The sequence below is a fragment of the Ascidiella aspersa genome, chromosome 4 (genome assembly GCF_963924565.1).
Source record: "Ascidiella aspersa chromosome 4, kaAscAspe10.2, whole genome shotgun sequence".
Classification (NCBI taxonomy): Eukaryota; Metazoa; Chordata; class Ascidiacea; order Phlebobranchia; family Ascidiidae; genus Ascidiella; species Ascidiella aspersa.
Window position 1 is genome coordinate 1159651 of NC_139450.1, and position 16818 is coordinate 1176468.

At 36.5% G+C, this 16818-nt stretch overlaps 1 protein-coding gene across 1 annotated transcript in view; it reads left to right on the plus strand.

Moving 5' to 3' along the window:
* Positions 1-16818, plus strand: part of LOC146146538 (dedicator of cytokinesis protein 9-like) — a 121980-nt gene that overhangs the window by 56159 nt on the left and 49003 nt on the right. The window contains exons 20-21 of the mRNA XM_083388357.1: positions 15386-15553; positions 16303-16491. Coding sequence (XP_083244483.1) covers positions 15386-15553; positions 16303-16491 — 357 coding nt within the window. The remainder of the gene's footprint in view (positions 1-15385; positions 15554-16302; positions 16492-16818) is intronic.

The window sequence follows — 16818 nt, forward strand, 5'->3', positions numbered from 1 at the left end:
TGATTCAAAATGTACACCGGTTACAGTCTTACATGGACAAACTACAAATTTCAAATCTATAATGTAGAATATTCTAGGCATTAAAATTGTCAACAATGTCGGTTACAACTCCACTGATATAATTGTTTAAGGTACAACAAAACGGTTTGTTGTTAAAATATGCCCAGTTAGGTAAATACCAAAAGTATACCCTCTGCTTTTTTTGGTACTAACGTAATTCAGTGTTGATTCTCAAACAAGGATATAAGACTATATTAAAACATGACTGCCACAACACTGACCCTCTCCTGTTTTTACCATGACACAAAATAGTGGCAATAAATACTTGTCAATGTAAAAAGGCACAAAATCTAGGTTGAAAAACAAGAAACCCAGAATAAGAATTAAAAAGCCCATACTAAAGTAGGTAACATTTTGAACGTTTTGAATAAATCTTTAAATAAAGGCTGAAGGTTGTAGTTAGACGTAGAATGATTATCAAAGCTCATACATAAGTAGCTACGGTAACATTTTGAACTTTTCGAATAAATCCTTATTCCTTTTTAACATGAAAACCGCAAGTTTTAGTAAATGCTAGATACGAGTCAATGATCATCAGTTCGAAACAACAGGTTAACTCTAAATATTTAAACAACAAATTCTACCTTCGACGGACAACAAGGGGGTTTAGGGGGTTACCCACACTGGAGTGGCTCACTGAACCCCATTTGTAGTGGGGAGATTCAACGCTGGGCTTCACCCTCACTCTATCTTAATTGTGCCAGGATTTATATTTGACGCCTGAGCTTTATCTAGCCCGTTACGTCCAATGAGCGCGCTGGAAAATGGTCGGAAGTTCTTTAAATGCCATTTAAACTATGTAGACTTGAAAAGATACAAAATCTTTGTTTGTTAAAAAGTAGCCTCGTGCTTCAGAAGAGAGCCAAATTGTCTTGTTGTTATCCTGGATGTTTCGCGTAGCCCTGGCATTCACTTTCACTGGAGAGCTCTCATGTTGTTGTTTGGGCTCTACAGTTAAGTGCTATTTGTGTGGTCGGGTAAGTGGCCTTGAAAAAGTCTCAACACACAGGAGTGGACAGTGCGGTGAAGTTACCCTTGACCATTTCTCCTCATTTGCTGAGAAATACAATTTTGCAAATAACTAAATAACAAAAAAGCCGTAATACCCTTTTTGCTTTGTAACCAATACCACAGATTAGTATTGTTTAAAAGGTGATTGGTAATTCGGTTTTTGTATTAACATGTTTTACGACATAGTGATTTTAAAACTTATGCTAAATTTTCAAAACAGGTTAATCTCATTTTTCATTGCCAATATAAGTATCATGGTTGTACAGTTGTTGAGCTATTAAAGAATTTTTTTGCGTTAAAAAGTTTGTCAAATAAATAACGGTATATGCGGGTTATCCACTATATTTTTAGCATTAACTAAGATATCTTTTAATTTTATTCAAATATACAATTGACGAACAGTTTTTGTAACATTTGTATTATGTCGTAAAACCATCTTAATTTGTATTCTGTTATGTTTTTAGATACTAATGACGTTTTAGGAGCGAAATATATTTATCATATAACATCAAAAAAACTGATTTTCGGTTAACTAAGTTCTGCATTTAATTTAACCCTCATCATGAAATCATGGTCATGTTTGTTGAACATAATAGTCGATGTAAGAATAGTATTGTAGGTTTGTTCGACAACCTATATCAGGTTTGCATGTGAGCCATTGCACAGCCGTCTGACCTTTTTGACCTTCACCCGAGCCACGCGAACGTAATTTAACCTTGACGTGACCTTCAACATGCTTTAATGTCGCCTCACCTTATTTCCTTAACCCGAGGTAATTTGAAACCCACTTTTAGGCAAATAGTGTTGTTAGATGCAGATTGTGTCACCCATTAATGAAAACTCACTTCGCCCACGCAAGTAAAATATTTTTCCAGTTTTGTTTTCGTCTGGGTGATACTAATTTGCATACATGCTTGTACAGTAGTTCTAAAATCTGCGGTTAATATTAAAAGTAGCAATTTAGTTTTTTTTTTACTTTTTATTATAATTATGACATTGGTATGTTATAGTTGTTTGACTGTTTCAATCATTGACATTTTTTAACAGTTAATTAAAATTATTAGGCCATTTTTTGTTTTTAATCCAATTAGTTGTTGGTCATATATATTTTTTACTTTCAATAGAGTGTTAATTCGGATTTAAACGAAATTTGTTTTTCTCAGCAACTCTTTGTTTTTTGATTACTTTATATTGGCAACCAGATATCTCAAAATCTTAATTTCCTGCCACCTTATTACATGGTCAGTTGGACACCGTCGCTATCAGTCAAAACACAACAACGATTATTCCAAAAATTACCCACTTTCGCTTGACTAAACTTTTAATTTAAACGTGGAAAGGATGAAACTTCTTCAACACACTTAACTCTGTTCCACGATTGTCACCGAATTGTTGTTGAACTTGTGAGTGGCTTTAACCTTGACCCTCTCGACGAATAACTCTAGAAGATAATTGTCTTTTTGAAGCGACCATTGCCGAGCAAATGTAGTATACTAATGTTGCTATATTTGGGGTTGCGACAAAGTCTTGGAATCTTCAAATTTCTTTTCCATATTTAATAGTCTTTATGTCCAGTTAAATTGATGTTCAGAAAGTCCCTAGTAAAACAAATTTTTAAACTATATATATTATAATGTTGACCGTGGCATAATGTTTTAAATTATACTAAAAAGTATGTCACAACCCTGATTTTTAAAATATTTTTTCAGTCACATTAACCGATCATGATACAAATTTTTATCAACATGTTTTTATTAGGACAATGTCGATCTACTCGACCTTTTTAGGTGATATTCATTATCTACATTACAGAAACGTGCATAATGTGCCAAAAATAGTTTTTCCTGTATTAAGTCACTTTTCGCCCCCTGTTTTACCCTAATGCGAGGCTTATTTGCATGAGGCGCGTTATATGACTTTGCACATAAATTTGTAACCAGATATCTGAATTATGCGATAACCGCTATAGTTGCTCGGTATTGGTGATTTTGCCCCAAAACCAGCGCTTTCGAAGCTGCCAAACTACCACTTAAACCTGTCTTGGTATAGCTTTTAGACTTTATTCTTTGTCCGACTGCAGTTTTTTTTTTAAATCATTGGCAAAATTTATTTTGCTTATTTTGGAGTATGAGACATCATTAAGAGTCAATTCAAATCGTGTAATTCGTACTTTAAACTTCAGCTGTTATTTCAGTTAAAGGCTAATTGTTAAGGTTTGTTTTAAGATCTATGGCAGTTCTAACATTGTCAGTTGGTGATGTTGTGTCCTTGTGCTTCACAAAGTTTTAAACAAAAACACTTAATGGTACCGCAATTGTTTGTCTAGCTGCTGTATTATGACTTAAGGCTGTAGAATATTTTCTTTTTGGGTAATTTAGATTTTATTGCTTAGAGCTTGACTTTAACGCAGTGGTTCTGCTTGCGAGGCACTAAAAAAACATGTTTCGCGGTTCACTTTTAACAGAACAACGATATAAAAACATTACAATCGCTTTTAACACACGAAAATATATATATGTGTTCCAATATTATTAATTTGTAAAGGATAGTGCGTATTTGAGTCTGAAATGCTTGCGACTTGAGTGTATGCCTATTTATAATAGAAACAACTTATTTTCCGAATTTACCAAAGTTTAACAATCTCTCACTAGTGCACCGCGGGCACAGTTTGAGAATCATGACGCAATTGTAGAGGTGACGCAATCGGCGAAGTCGTCCTATTTGTAGTAACTTTTGAAACATTTGACATGTCTAAATAGAATTCTTGAAAAGCGTGAAAAGTTTTGCATTTACAGAGTTGGGCACAGTTTGAGAATCTCTCCTTATCCGGTGACGCAATCGCACAGGTGACGTTATTGTTTGCGATCTTAATTTGCATTCCTACACATTTTAAAGTATCTTAATTCCATGCAAAATACTGATGACTCGCATTCGTCGAAACCATTAAATGACCGGTTACCTTGCAATGGGCACCTCTACAATAGGAAGGGAACAACTTTTATGTAAATAAGCCGAACCATTGCATGTGTATGGTTTCCACAATTGTGTCGAGTGCAATTGAAACAGTCCATTTTCGATCGTTTTCCAATACTTAACAAGCATTCTGGAATCAATGTTGATAATGGTATGGAATTTTTATCAAAAAAACAATGGTGAAAAGTTCCAAGGTTTAATCGGTACGACCAGTTTGGGGCTGAATCTTTTTTAAATCTGGTTTTATCTTTGAAAACAGTAAAAACGTAAATTTTTTACACAAAAAAATATTCAAAATGACATGTTCTTTTCCGTAGCGGCTTTGACATTTTTTTACGACCAAATCAAACCAACTCTATTTTTGATCCATTATAAATAGTTAAAACAACTGGACAAACATTTGTAAACTTTGACCGCATCAAACAACAACTTTCTTGACTTTCAATGACTTGTAACTTCCACCAGTACCCGGTGCCGGCGCCAAACACGTGACACTATGTGACGTCACAGCACATGACACGATTACGTCACAGTTCCCCCTCCCCCAGTCAGACACCCCCGACCGGCGACATGAAATCTAGGCTTGACTGACAGATTGCCACTTGATTCGTACTTCCAGGAGTTTGAATCCAACGCGTTTTTGTCGATTTTAAGGAATGTGTCGCTTTGATATTTGTCGCGTGTCGCGTGTTGTTTTTGTCGCGTCGCTTATGTGCTTGAAGTTGTTTTCGCCCATTCAAGAATTTGTTTTTCGCTGCTTTGAAATGTTTTTTCGAGGTGCGTTTAAAGCAACTGGTAAATATGCGACTCCATTTACTCGACTCACTTATCATGAAGCACTTTCGGCCACGTTTTCTGATCTCCAGCCAACTTACGCCACATTCACCGCAACGTCATTTGGCTACGTTTGAAATCCTTCCAGGTTCAATTCAACTGTGAGCTCTTTTACTTTGAAACCACGCTGAGGCTTCTCTCTGTTAAAAGCCGCGTTGATGAAACCTTTCACCGTTCAAAGGCACTCTGCTATGCTTTCAAAAGATGTGTTTATTCCAATAAAGTGCCATAAATTGGGGCTTTAAAAACATAAAAGCATTTTGCCATATAATTTCAAACAACATTGTTATTTGACAGAAATTGATAAAAGCCTTTTTTAATGAAATTGATGAAAGTAAATAAGTTTTGTCAATTAACTAAACGCAAATTTTGCGTTTTCCGCGATAAGACTGGTTTTCAGCCTTATTTGTGCAAGATTATCTGTTCTATGGCGTCCAGATTTATACTAATATTTTGGGCAGACCTGAAATTGAAAATAAAGCCGTTATTACAGTATTAAAAAGTAATATAAAAAATAAGTTTTTTTAACAAAAAATCATTGAAGAAAAAACACTATAAACGTTGTATTAATTAATGTCACAAACATTTCCATATACCGCCAATAAGCAAACATCTGGATTTCCGCTCCAAGATTCACCCCAAGCACACAACTAACATGTTTACAGCAGTTTGGTTCCTGTTTCTTGTTAAGTGCGGAACCTAATGCCCTTCCGACGTCCGTCCATTCAAAAAGCACTTCCCTTATACTTGGTCCCATTCACTTGTGTGCAATGATATCCTATGGAGACGTGGTTGTCTTGTATCACCGAGGATTTGAATTTGACCGACCTATTTATAGCTTCAATCGGGAATCCACCAACGCCCAATACTTATGATGATGTTTGTATATTTAAAACGTCTTGGCTGATGCAGCGTGATTGAAACTGTAGGGTTTTTGTTATTCGTCCCACCTTTTATAAATGATTTTTGGATATATTTAGTCTCATTACCTGATGATAGCACAAGTCCGTTTTAAAACGCCTTGATGTAGTTTGAAAATCATTATTAGCTGATACGCAACGCCTTTTCTGTAAAACAACATCCTTAGTACGCGACAATGCAATAGGTAATTAAATACCGTATAAATACGGTGTCTTAAAATGTATAGCGTGCTTTAAAGTCTGTATACTTGTTACTAATCTATTATTATTTTTCCAACTAACAAATATATCGCGTCACACTTTATAATCTCACTGGAGTGCAGCGGCAAACAGTTTGATAATAATTCCTGAGCTACAGCATTTAGTGATGTTAAACCCTAGATGTGTTTGATTTCCTTTAACAAACAAAGTGATAGTTTTAAACCAAACTCCAGGTAGAACAACTGGGCTTCGGATTTACATTTCAGCTCCAGAATAAACGTTAAACCACTTTGTGCGTAATCCCGGTGGTTTAGGAGAAAACGTTACACACTGAGACCACACACGCCTTTTATTTGATCTTAGGATATCAAGATACCCCCCTATGGGGATCAGTGACGTAACAATGTACAGTTGCAACTTAAAACTTTGACCCTGTCAAGTTTTATGCCAACGGCAATTTTCTCCTGTTGGGAATCAAGAATAACGTTTATTTTCACATAAACAATTTCAGATTCAAATTAATTAAAAAACTAAGTTATTTTTATTGTACATTATGCATACGTCATTATATTGCCCTTTTGTCCACTTCTAGTCCCTAAAGCTTGTATCATCACAGCTGGCGAGTGATATCACATTCAAAGCTTCATTACTGGTGTGATTGGCTCCAGATCACTCGGTGGTTGTTAACTGTGGCTTGGAAGGGCTTTGGTGCTGCGTGACATTAACCTTCAATCAGTAGTTCTGTTGACCTCTTGGCTTATTGAAATTTATGTGAACGCGTGCTTACGTATAAGCAATAGCTGTATTACGTAGTACCCCCGTAGCTTTGCCAAGTTGTGTACGTGATTGTCTACTAGTCCTTTTGCAAACGTATGGCTCGAAATTGAATGCGCGGCACGCGGATTTTAAGGTTCTTGTGATAGAATTGTGACTTGTATGTAGACCAAATTCACGCACTGCGACTAGATTCAAGAAAAAAATTTTTTTTTTTCTTGTGCCATTTTACTTTGCGTCCTGTTGGCCATGTGTGTCATTCCCTGATGAAGGCTTTCTTCATAATTAGCCGAAACGCTGGACAAACAAATATATACCAGAACTTATTTTCAGAATATAATGTGCCTGGTAGCAACCGCATATTTATTATGCAACAATATTGAAAAACAAAGTATACGAAAAAACACATGAACAAGACCCTATACGGTCATCGGGAAAAATATCGTTAAAAAACATACACTTTACGTCTGAAAAGCTTACGTTGAAAAACCTTTTACTTCGCCAAGTCAATCGGTAATACAGACTACAGTCTGTTTGTTTAGCGATGTTTGTGTATGTGACACTGCAAACGTCACATGTGACGTCATGGTAGCTTGTAGAGCACGGGTCAACTAAAGTACATAACTTGATCGGTTGTATCTGGCGTGAAATGCTTGCCCAAAATCCCTCCAGTGACGTCATTTGGTGTGAAATATCGCTGGCCTTGTGAATTTGCCAAAACAAAACAGTCGTTTTTGGCGTATATATTGTCCTATTTTGGCGTAGGATTTCAGCCGAAAAAAAATTTGGCGTGTATCTTTGGCGGCTACAAATTATGGAATGCAGTCAGGCTGTGAACCTCGTGGTACGCTGTATTTGTCTGGAAATTAACTACTTGTTGTTGATTTATTGGTTTAACGTCACGCAACTGAGTACACAACACGTTTAGTTCTGTATTAATATGATTTAATATATTGCACAGGCATTTAGGCTTGTATACGATTTACACAAGAATATAATCTACCTAAAACATTTGGATAAATATTTTGCTTAAAACCTAAAAAACTTATATATATCGGTTGATGTAAATTTGACAATACAAAAATTCCTATTGATTTGTTGAGAACAGTGGTTCTTAAAAGTTTTTTAGCTTATGGTTCAGTAAAAAAAAACAGAAAATATTCGCGACACACGTTCTGCAAAATAACATTTTATAACGTGACAATATGGCAAGGCCAGAAATAGGTAAACTGTTAATAAAAGTGTGACGTGTAACTTTTTGTGAATTTAAAAAGAACCTATTTATGTTACAAATATTTACGCAGAAGCATGTGATCCTTAAATACACACTCTATTGGAAACAGGGCTTGCCGCAAGCTAAACAAAGTTTGCGAACCACTGCCCTACGGGGCTAAGTTTTTAAAAGTTATATTAAAAAACACCACAAATTGACTTTTCTTAGCTTCAAGATCGTTCAAAGAGTCCCAAAGTTAATTCACCTTGCGGTTTCCTTCTTTTAAAACGGCCACATCACGTAATGCGCCGGTAAAGTTGGCATTCACACGCCAGTCATTTCTCCCTATGCCAGCCATGGTTGAATGCAGCTGCGGTGGACATAAATAACATCAATATTTCACACACGGGGCTTGTGCCAAGTGCACGCACAAGGCTCAACACAGCGGGCAATCCACCGCTATTGCATTACCACAAGCCGAATTGCGCAACTTGTGACTTGAAATGAGCGATCAAACAAGGATTGAAACGGTTTTCGGGCGTTGTTTTTAAATTAAACTTCTTAAGTATTCGGCGAAATTTTGTCCGACTGATGAATGTTTCTGTCGTTTTAATTTGTGCAAAGAAATGAGTTGAACTCCGCCATTTTACAAATACTGTTTTATAAGATTATGTGGTGTTTTTTATTGATTTACCAACAATCAAGTGGCGGTTTCACGACTGAAGAACTTTTTTGTTGTAAGTTGCATAAAAAATAGAACTGACCTGTGGCAAATATGTTATGAGGCGCAATTCCCAAGATACAAAACAATATTTCACTGAATCCCGTTATTTCACAACGCTTTCTAAAATGCAGCTGTTTTACTATTTTGTTTAAAAGTCGTTTATGACAAAAAGAGTAATCTAAGTTGGTAACAAATTACAATAACGGGTAATAAGGAAGGGGTCCCATAAGTGTTGAATGTATGGTAAATGTTTTAGGAAAGTTTTGAGTGATTATTTTGTTAATTGGGAACGTTGAATATAAAAACAAAATGCCAAAGTCATTTCCCCGTAATATTTATAAATAAAAATGTGTTATTTTCTTTGCTCTTTTGTTTATTGAAATAAACTAAAGTGAGTTATATTAAATGTAATTCATGCCTCATATTTCCCAGCCTTGGTTCAAACCTTTCGTAACTTAGCACCCACAGCCCTGATATCATTTATTACGTCAATCGCGGAATTTCCCAACCTCCTAAAACTTCCCATCACTTCGTTTCAAAGCATAATTTGTCCACCTTGCATTTTCCATTCAACCGCCAAAATTGACCCTCCACTGACCCGCTTATGACCAAGTAACCTCGCCACCTTACAATGACCCTCGAACCACGCAGCTCACGTATCTCCAACAATGCGGTTAACTGGTTACGTTATCGGTTAAAAAGTCGAATTACGTCACATAAGCACGTGATTACGTCATTGCGAAACCTGCGTCGTCGAATAAAGTTGTGACCATTTTTTGACCAAATGATCAGTATTCGACTAAAAATTATATTTTATGGTTGAAAAACAACGTTTTGGCCTTTTTAAAGCATCTTCACTCTCTTATTAACTTGGAGTCGTCTATGAAGGTCGAAAATTACCAACTTTACAGAATTAATACCAAAGCTCATTCAAATGTAGATTGTATTGTGTAAACGTTCCAATAATACAATGCACATTATTAACGTCATAATTTTAAAGGTTGTAATACGATTAAATATCAAACCCTGTACTTGAATTGCTAACATCTTGATTAAGACGTTTCGATACGAACTTGTATCATCTTCAGTTAATATGACTGACGCACACCTAAACCTTATAAAAGGTGGAACACAATTCCAGATAATTTACAAGGTTTTTTTACTTTAAAATTCAGTATTAAGTATTGGATTTAAAAATTTAGGAATTGGCTTTAAAATTCATTATATATATCCGTACAAAGTGTCCTTAAAATCGCTAACATTGACTAAATATAAATATTTTTTAGAAAATAATTTTTTCAAACGTGGTTCTTCTTACAACCTCCATATATTTCGTTTCATAAATGTGCAGGTAAAAAGGTTTCAGGCGCCAATGTCGCCATAATTTTCCCGTTGAATGTTTTTTCTCGCTGTAAAAGCAACCGTAACTACAATTTTGTCGTTCGTTAAATGAAGGAGGGGACACTGACTTCAGGAAATGTAGACAACTTCCTTTGAATATTACGTTCTAGTGTCATTTGATGTCGCTGGGCACTTGGCATTTGAATCGGTCTTGGCCAACCATCAAACATTCAATACCAGTTGGCGTTCTTTCAATAATGTTGTTTCTGTCATTTGAACTTGTAAAATCAGCGGTTTGACGCAATGCCAGTTCGTTGAAAACATCACCCAAGGGAAAATGCACAGGAACCATGACAATATCAAGTTACTTGCGTATGAGAATTAAACATAAACTTCAGGGCGCTATATACGTTTCCTTGAGAAAAAATAGCTTTTAAAAGTGATAAATGAGGCTCAATTTTGGTCAATCATCGTACCTTTTATGACAGGGGCGGGCAACTTCTCCAGTCGGCGGGCCCGATATGGTAAAATGAAGTACTTGGTGGGCCGGATTCCTGAATCGATATACCAATCGTGCATTTATTCACTTATACATAATGGCGGCTAATGTTGTACACTTTAAACACGGCAACACTTTCATTGCACAGCAAACATACTGCTTTCTTGACGACTTGAGTGAAAAAGTATTTGGACATCCAATGCTTGTTAAGGTCGCTTTCGTTTTGATACGTATAAAGCAACACAAAAAAATAAAAATCCACAAATACCGCACCGGAAGGCATATTATTTGGTTTAGGGTGCGGGTTAGCGTTTGAGTTTGGGTGCCTCAAGCATTATTATTAATAATAAATATAATTATACTTGACCCACCCAAACTCAAACGCTAACCCGGACCCCAGTCCCTAACCCAAATAATATGCGTTGGGGTGTGCGCGGGTATTTGTAGATTTTAGCGTTACCTTCTACGTATCAAACCGAAAGAGCCCCAATTCGCGACACTCGTTTTCAACTTTACGTTTCTTGGCAAAATCCATGGAAAATATTAGTTCTAAATCTAATTTGAACCCAACACAAAAATCTAAAAACACAAAGAAAACGAAGAACTTAAGAAGATCTAACAATCACTATTATGTAATAGAGAAATCAGGTGGCACTGTATAAAGACAAATTGTATTTGATTCTCGACAAGCTTTCGCACAACCGTGCTTCATCAGGTCAAAGTACCACCTGATTTCTCTATTTAGAATTAGGACAAATACGGCCATATACAAAGATTATTATGTAATAGTAAGCTAGTAGTGGGGGTTTGCGGCAGACTGTAGCCGCGGGCCACATTATCATGTAAAACCGGAAACATGTCTGCGGGCCGCTCAAAATCCCGTCGCGGGCCGGACCCGGCCGTATGTTGCCCGCCCCTGTTTTATGACATTTTTATAAGTGAAAGATCTCATTTCTTTAGTAAAGATAATTTGGACACTTAGTTGAGGGTTAAAAATATCGCCTGGTTTACGTTAGTTGTATATATTAACGCAGTGGTTCCCTATCTATGATTAATTCGCCCAAAAGATTAATATGACAATTTTAGAAGGTAACTTTTGCCATGACCCTAACGTGTACATTTTATTGTGTATTTAAAAGAAAATTATGAATTCATACTAGTGCTGTTTATTCATTAATTTATTGCAACTTAAAACCTATATAATTTTATGGGTTTGTTAAAGTTCTTCTCAGGGTTTAGTTAATACCGTTTTAGCGCCTTTTCTCCGCGACCTTTTTCATCCTTAGTTATTGGATTAGCGTATTTTCACTGCGATTGGAGTCCTAGAGTAACCCAATAACTTGTCCTGGCTTGTAATTGTTGATGTTTCCTTTCCTCTCATCCGGTTCTTACTTGTGTTTCCGGATACCTACCTTCCGCGCATCGGATCAATGCGGAAGTGTTTGTCGGCGTTTTCGTTCAGGGCCAAATAGTTCGCCTTTAGTAGGCCAGTATTCATGGCCACAAGTCAGCCGGCTCCTTATTTTGGGCCAGCTTCTCAGCAACTTTTGCATCTCTATATGGTATAATGTAAATTCCTAATTGTTGTTATTAAATGGCATGTCAATTAAAAACCAGCCTGTTCCCTTTTTTACCCTTTTAAAAGCCAGTTTTCAACCTTACACGTATTGAAAAGGGTGCCGGCTTCTTTAGAAATCGGCCAGGAAACCCGACCAATCGTTTGTTCCAAAGCGATTAATTTGTCCTGATGACCCCCTGTTCGCTACAGTTGCATGTGAGGCGCCAAATCGAGTGATTAAAGCTACTTTCTCGATCCCCAAGTGCGTAAATCTCTCCTTGTAAGCCGGATTTCAAATTGCCACCGATTTTTTCCGCAGCAGCCTATTTATGTGTTCCTTTCTGCCAAGTCACTCGATAAGAAATTTGTCGCAGAAACTGCTCAAAGTTTTTTCAAATTTTTGAACTTGTATATTTGCATGTAAAGCTTAGTGTTCTATTGTTATGACAAACCCCATTTTTTAGTTGAATGTTAAAACATTTCAACACCGTCGTCCATGTATGCTGTTTATGGTCGGAAATATAAAGAAAAAAAATGTTCGTTAAATTTCTACTCACTCCAGTAAAACTCGCACGAACTAAGTATTCAAAAATGTTTTTAATTTTTACAGGCGGTAGATGTTTTGGAGCTGTAGATGTTTTGGAGTCAGTAAATTTAATGCTTAAATTGTTCAAGGCGAATTATAAGAAAAGTAACCTATTTGTGATCTGAAAAGTTTTTTTGTTTCGCCCATTACGTAAAAACAGACACCCTACATTGGAAACACACAATAAGACCTACAAAGCAACAATATCTAAAGCAGAATAATCTATAATACCATAGTAATAAGACCAGTGACTGAATAAAGCAAAGTACGCAGTAATATCCACTCAGATCTTCAAAATTAGTTATTTCCGTTTAGGCGGGCCACTACTGTTGATTTAAATCACCACCTTAAGGCAATAAATCGCTTAAGGTTCAAATTAAACGCTACTTTTTTCCTTTAATTTGATTAATTTGTACTTTACGAAGTCAAATGATGTGTAATAAAGCTTTAAACACCTTTAACGTACGATACCACGACTTCCAATGAGCAAAGTCACCAAAAGTAAATATTTAAGCAAGTGTTTAACTCAGGAAGCGATTAGCAATTTACCGACTGTTGTGAGCTATTTGGAGAATCACAAACAAACTTCCATAATATTTAAAACAAACTCCGGCCCATATTATTTTTGTTGCAACGCGGCAAGTAACCCCTGGTCGTATTTTGTGCAAACTAGAGGCGGAACTATACGCACAGAGATTTGGCCTTTTGTACAGGAAGGTCACACTGATTGGAATTTCTGATTGCAGCAATAGCTAAAGTATTACGGCCGTCATTCGCAGCTTTCATGTAAGCCCTTGCATCGCGTAATTGGTCCGTTTTGCGGCCACTGCGCATGATGCCGGCTCTCTTTTTGGCCCAAACTTTGGGCGCATTTCTGTTTTGCAAAACGTATGCACGGATCTGTAATGTAGCTTAATATCGAATTTCAAAGCAAAAAGGTCGAGTAGATCGACAGCATCTTGATTAAGACGTTTTGATACCAGCTTGTATCATCTTCAGTTAATATGACTGAAAAGTTAATCAAAGCATCATTTATATAATGTGGGACGCAATTTGTTCTAATCAATTCACCGACTATAGAAACTCAGGATAATAAATGTGCGTCCCACCTTTTCTAAATGACTTTGATTAACTTTTCAGTCATATTAACTGAAGATGATACAAGCTCATATCGAAACGTCTTAATCAAGATGATGTCTATCTACTCGACCTTTTTGGCTTTGAAATTCATTTGCAAAACAAATTGAAAAAAGGTTTCCTAAACAAGTAAATAAACTCAATCTAAACATCGTTTTTTTGAAAAAAAAATCAAAAACATTGTTTGGAAATAATAGGAGGGCTGTTTCTTCTTGTTTTTGGCCTCATTTTCTGGCCGTTTGATGTGCAGGTTAACTTGGCTGGTGCGGGCAAACAGCACCTGGCTTGCAATCACTTTTAAGTAATCGTTGTGTAGGAAGTCACGGGGTTCGCTGGCAAGTTTCCACCACCCCATATAAGGAGTTCCGCTGCCCTGCCATTGATTGCGCACTTTACAAGCAAAACGCTGAAGTTTTAAGTCGACTTCGGGTAATTCAAGTAAAGGCCACAGCCGCTGTTGCCGACATTTACGCGTTTCCGGAAATTTAAGGGAGAATTGGGATTTCTGGATTTGAGCTTTCCAGTTTTTTTTTGTGGCAACGCCCCTCGTCCAGACCTTCAGTCTGCTGCCAAAAAGTTTTTGGAAGTTTTTAATTTGCTTACGAAATTTCGACTAATTTAGTTTGTTTGTGTGCGTGTCTGAGTCTCTTTGGGCTCCTAGGATTGTGTTTAAGGGTTTTTCTAAATGTTACAAAAACGCAAACACGAAATTTGGTTTTGACTTTTTCATGAAAATTTGACTGATTTTTGTTTATATGCGTGTCTAGGTTTCTTTTTCGACCGCTGACATGGTGTTTAAGGTTTTTTTATGTATGTTAGAAAAACACAGTAATGTTTGGTTTTTGAGTTAAGATATTTTATGTACATTGACCCACAAATGTATCTGTCTCTGTGTCCGTAATGAGAGATATTTACATTAAAAGTTGCTTGCAAAACACTATTGTTGGTTTGTACGTTGAACATTTAAGAAGGGCGAATACAGACAATTTCCCCATTCCCCACTTTCCCTAAATAGACAAACCACTCATTCATATCATTCTATACTTACTATTGGCTGCCACCTCCCGCCAGTCAATTAATATCTTTTCACGGTAAATCACCAAATCAAATATCGTCCATTTAAAAGTCGATGACCTGTACAGTAGCATTGGGACGTGACGCAATGTCAGTCACTTGACACAAGGAAGCTAATAAAATACTATCCAAGCCCAATTCCGAAAATTGTGTGATTTTTAAAAATGGTATGAACGTTGGACGAAACATTAATCTTAACACCAATAAGACCAATTTCATTCCATATACAAGTTGAATGAAATTTATTGTGATATTGTTGATTAATTATTTCGAAAGATTCCGGTAATGCAAAATTTACAAAAGACTATGTTGAGGGCGAATTACTTTTATATTTTGTTTACAGAATTTATTTTACCTAATTGCACATACGCTAAGTGATGTTCTAAAAGTGTAAAGTAATATTTTATTAAGAAAAAGGTTTTAAACTGCATTTTTTCTATTTTTTATCTAATTTTACCGGTTTGTTCCTCATTATTGCAGCACTCTTCTGAAGTGAAGTGGGTTGACGGAGGGAAGCCATTGTTCCGAGTGAACCTGGCTCTCGCATCCACAGTTTACACCGAAGATCAACACATCATTAACTTCTTCGAGGCTTGCCAGAGGTTCGCGAGCAACGGGAACGAAACAGACATCGTCAAGTATCTAAAGGTGAGCACCTGGGGTTAAGTGCGCTTAATACAAGGGCTCTTCGTGTATTTTAAGTATTGCGTAGATTTAAGTGTTGTTATTATCACCAAGTTTAAGATAAAGTTTAAAAACAACTAGAGGATTACTTATTCTCCCGTTTAAAGTCCACCTAGACTGCTTTTAGCTTTCTTATTATGAGCAAGTTACAATTAAATTTTAACACCCTGTATATACAGAGTTAGTGGGCTTAATACGAGGCTCTTCATGCGTTTCAAGTATTGCGTACATTGATTTTTTTCTTTGTAGTTGTTATCAACTTGGAAAAATAACCTTTAAAGATTTAAACATTATTTTGGGAATAGCTATATTAAAACAGTTAGAAATCATTTTCAAAATATAAAATAAAAATTTGGTTTTTGAGATCAGTTTTTAAAAAGTTCAGGAAACTGAAACATACATAATGTATATTCTGTGATCAAGCCGTTTTGGGGTGGTACTAACGGTAACGGCACCCATATATAGTAAACAAGATGCCTTGGGAATAGTTTTTTGGAATAACGACATCAGTTAGCCTGATCTGGATTGTAGTACAAGGCTTAACAAAACAAATAACCTACAGTGAGGTTCGAACTCACGACCTCAGTCACACCGTCGCTCTCCCAACTGAGCTACACAGGCGATTACAAAGTAATCGTTTCCATGGAAATGACCTTTAAGCTTTTGAAAACTACGCATTACATTTTTCCTCCAACCGACCATCTTTTCTTCAGGGCTTGCTTGCTGCCGACCACAGCGCTTTGATTCGTCATCTTCCCACAATCCTCACACAACTTCTGCATCTGATGACAGCTGACGGGATGACTCCTAATGCAGAGGCCAGTTGTATGAAGACGCTCATACACGCTGTAGCGTCTTGTCACCAACACAACAAGGAACGACTTCTGCAGCAATATATCAAGGTTGGACATTGATTTTGTTACTATTAAGTAGGGGTGCTTGATAAAATACCTGTGGACTCAGTGTTTTTTTAAGGTGTTTGGGTTTTTTTAAGGTGTCAAATTTCTCCAGCGGTTTCCCAAATTTTGGACTTGCAACTTTTTGGCATTTAAATGAAACACTTGCGGTCTCTTAAAACTACTTCGCGGTCACCCAAACCAAACCTTAAAAAAACCCTGCCTGTGGTAGTGTCGGCACTCGTCCCGGGTAGTGTCGGTGAAATTAGTTTAAGCCATGCCAAAAATCAATATTAGTTCAAAATTGGTTGAACAAAATTTCTAAATTTAAAT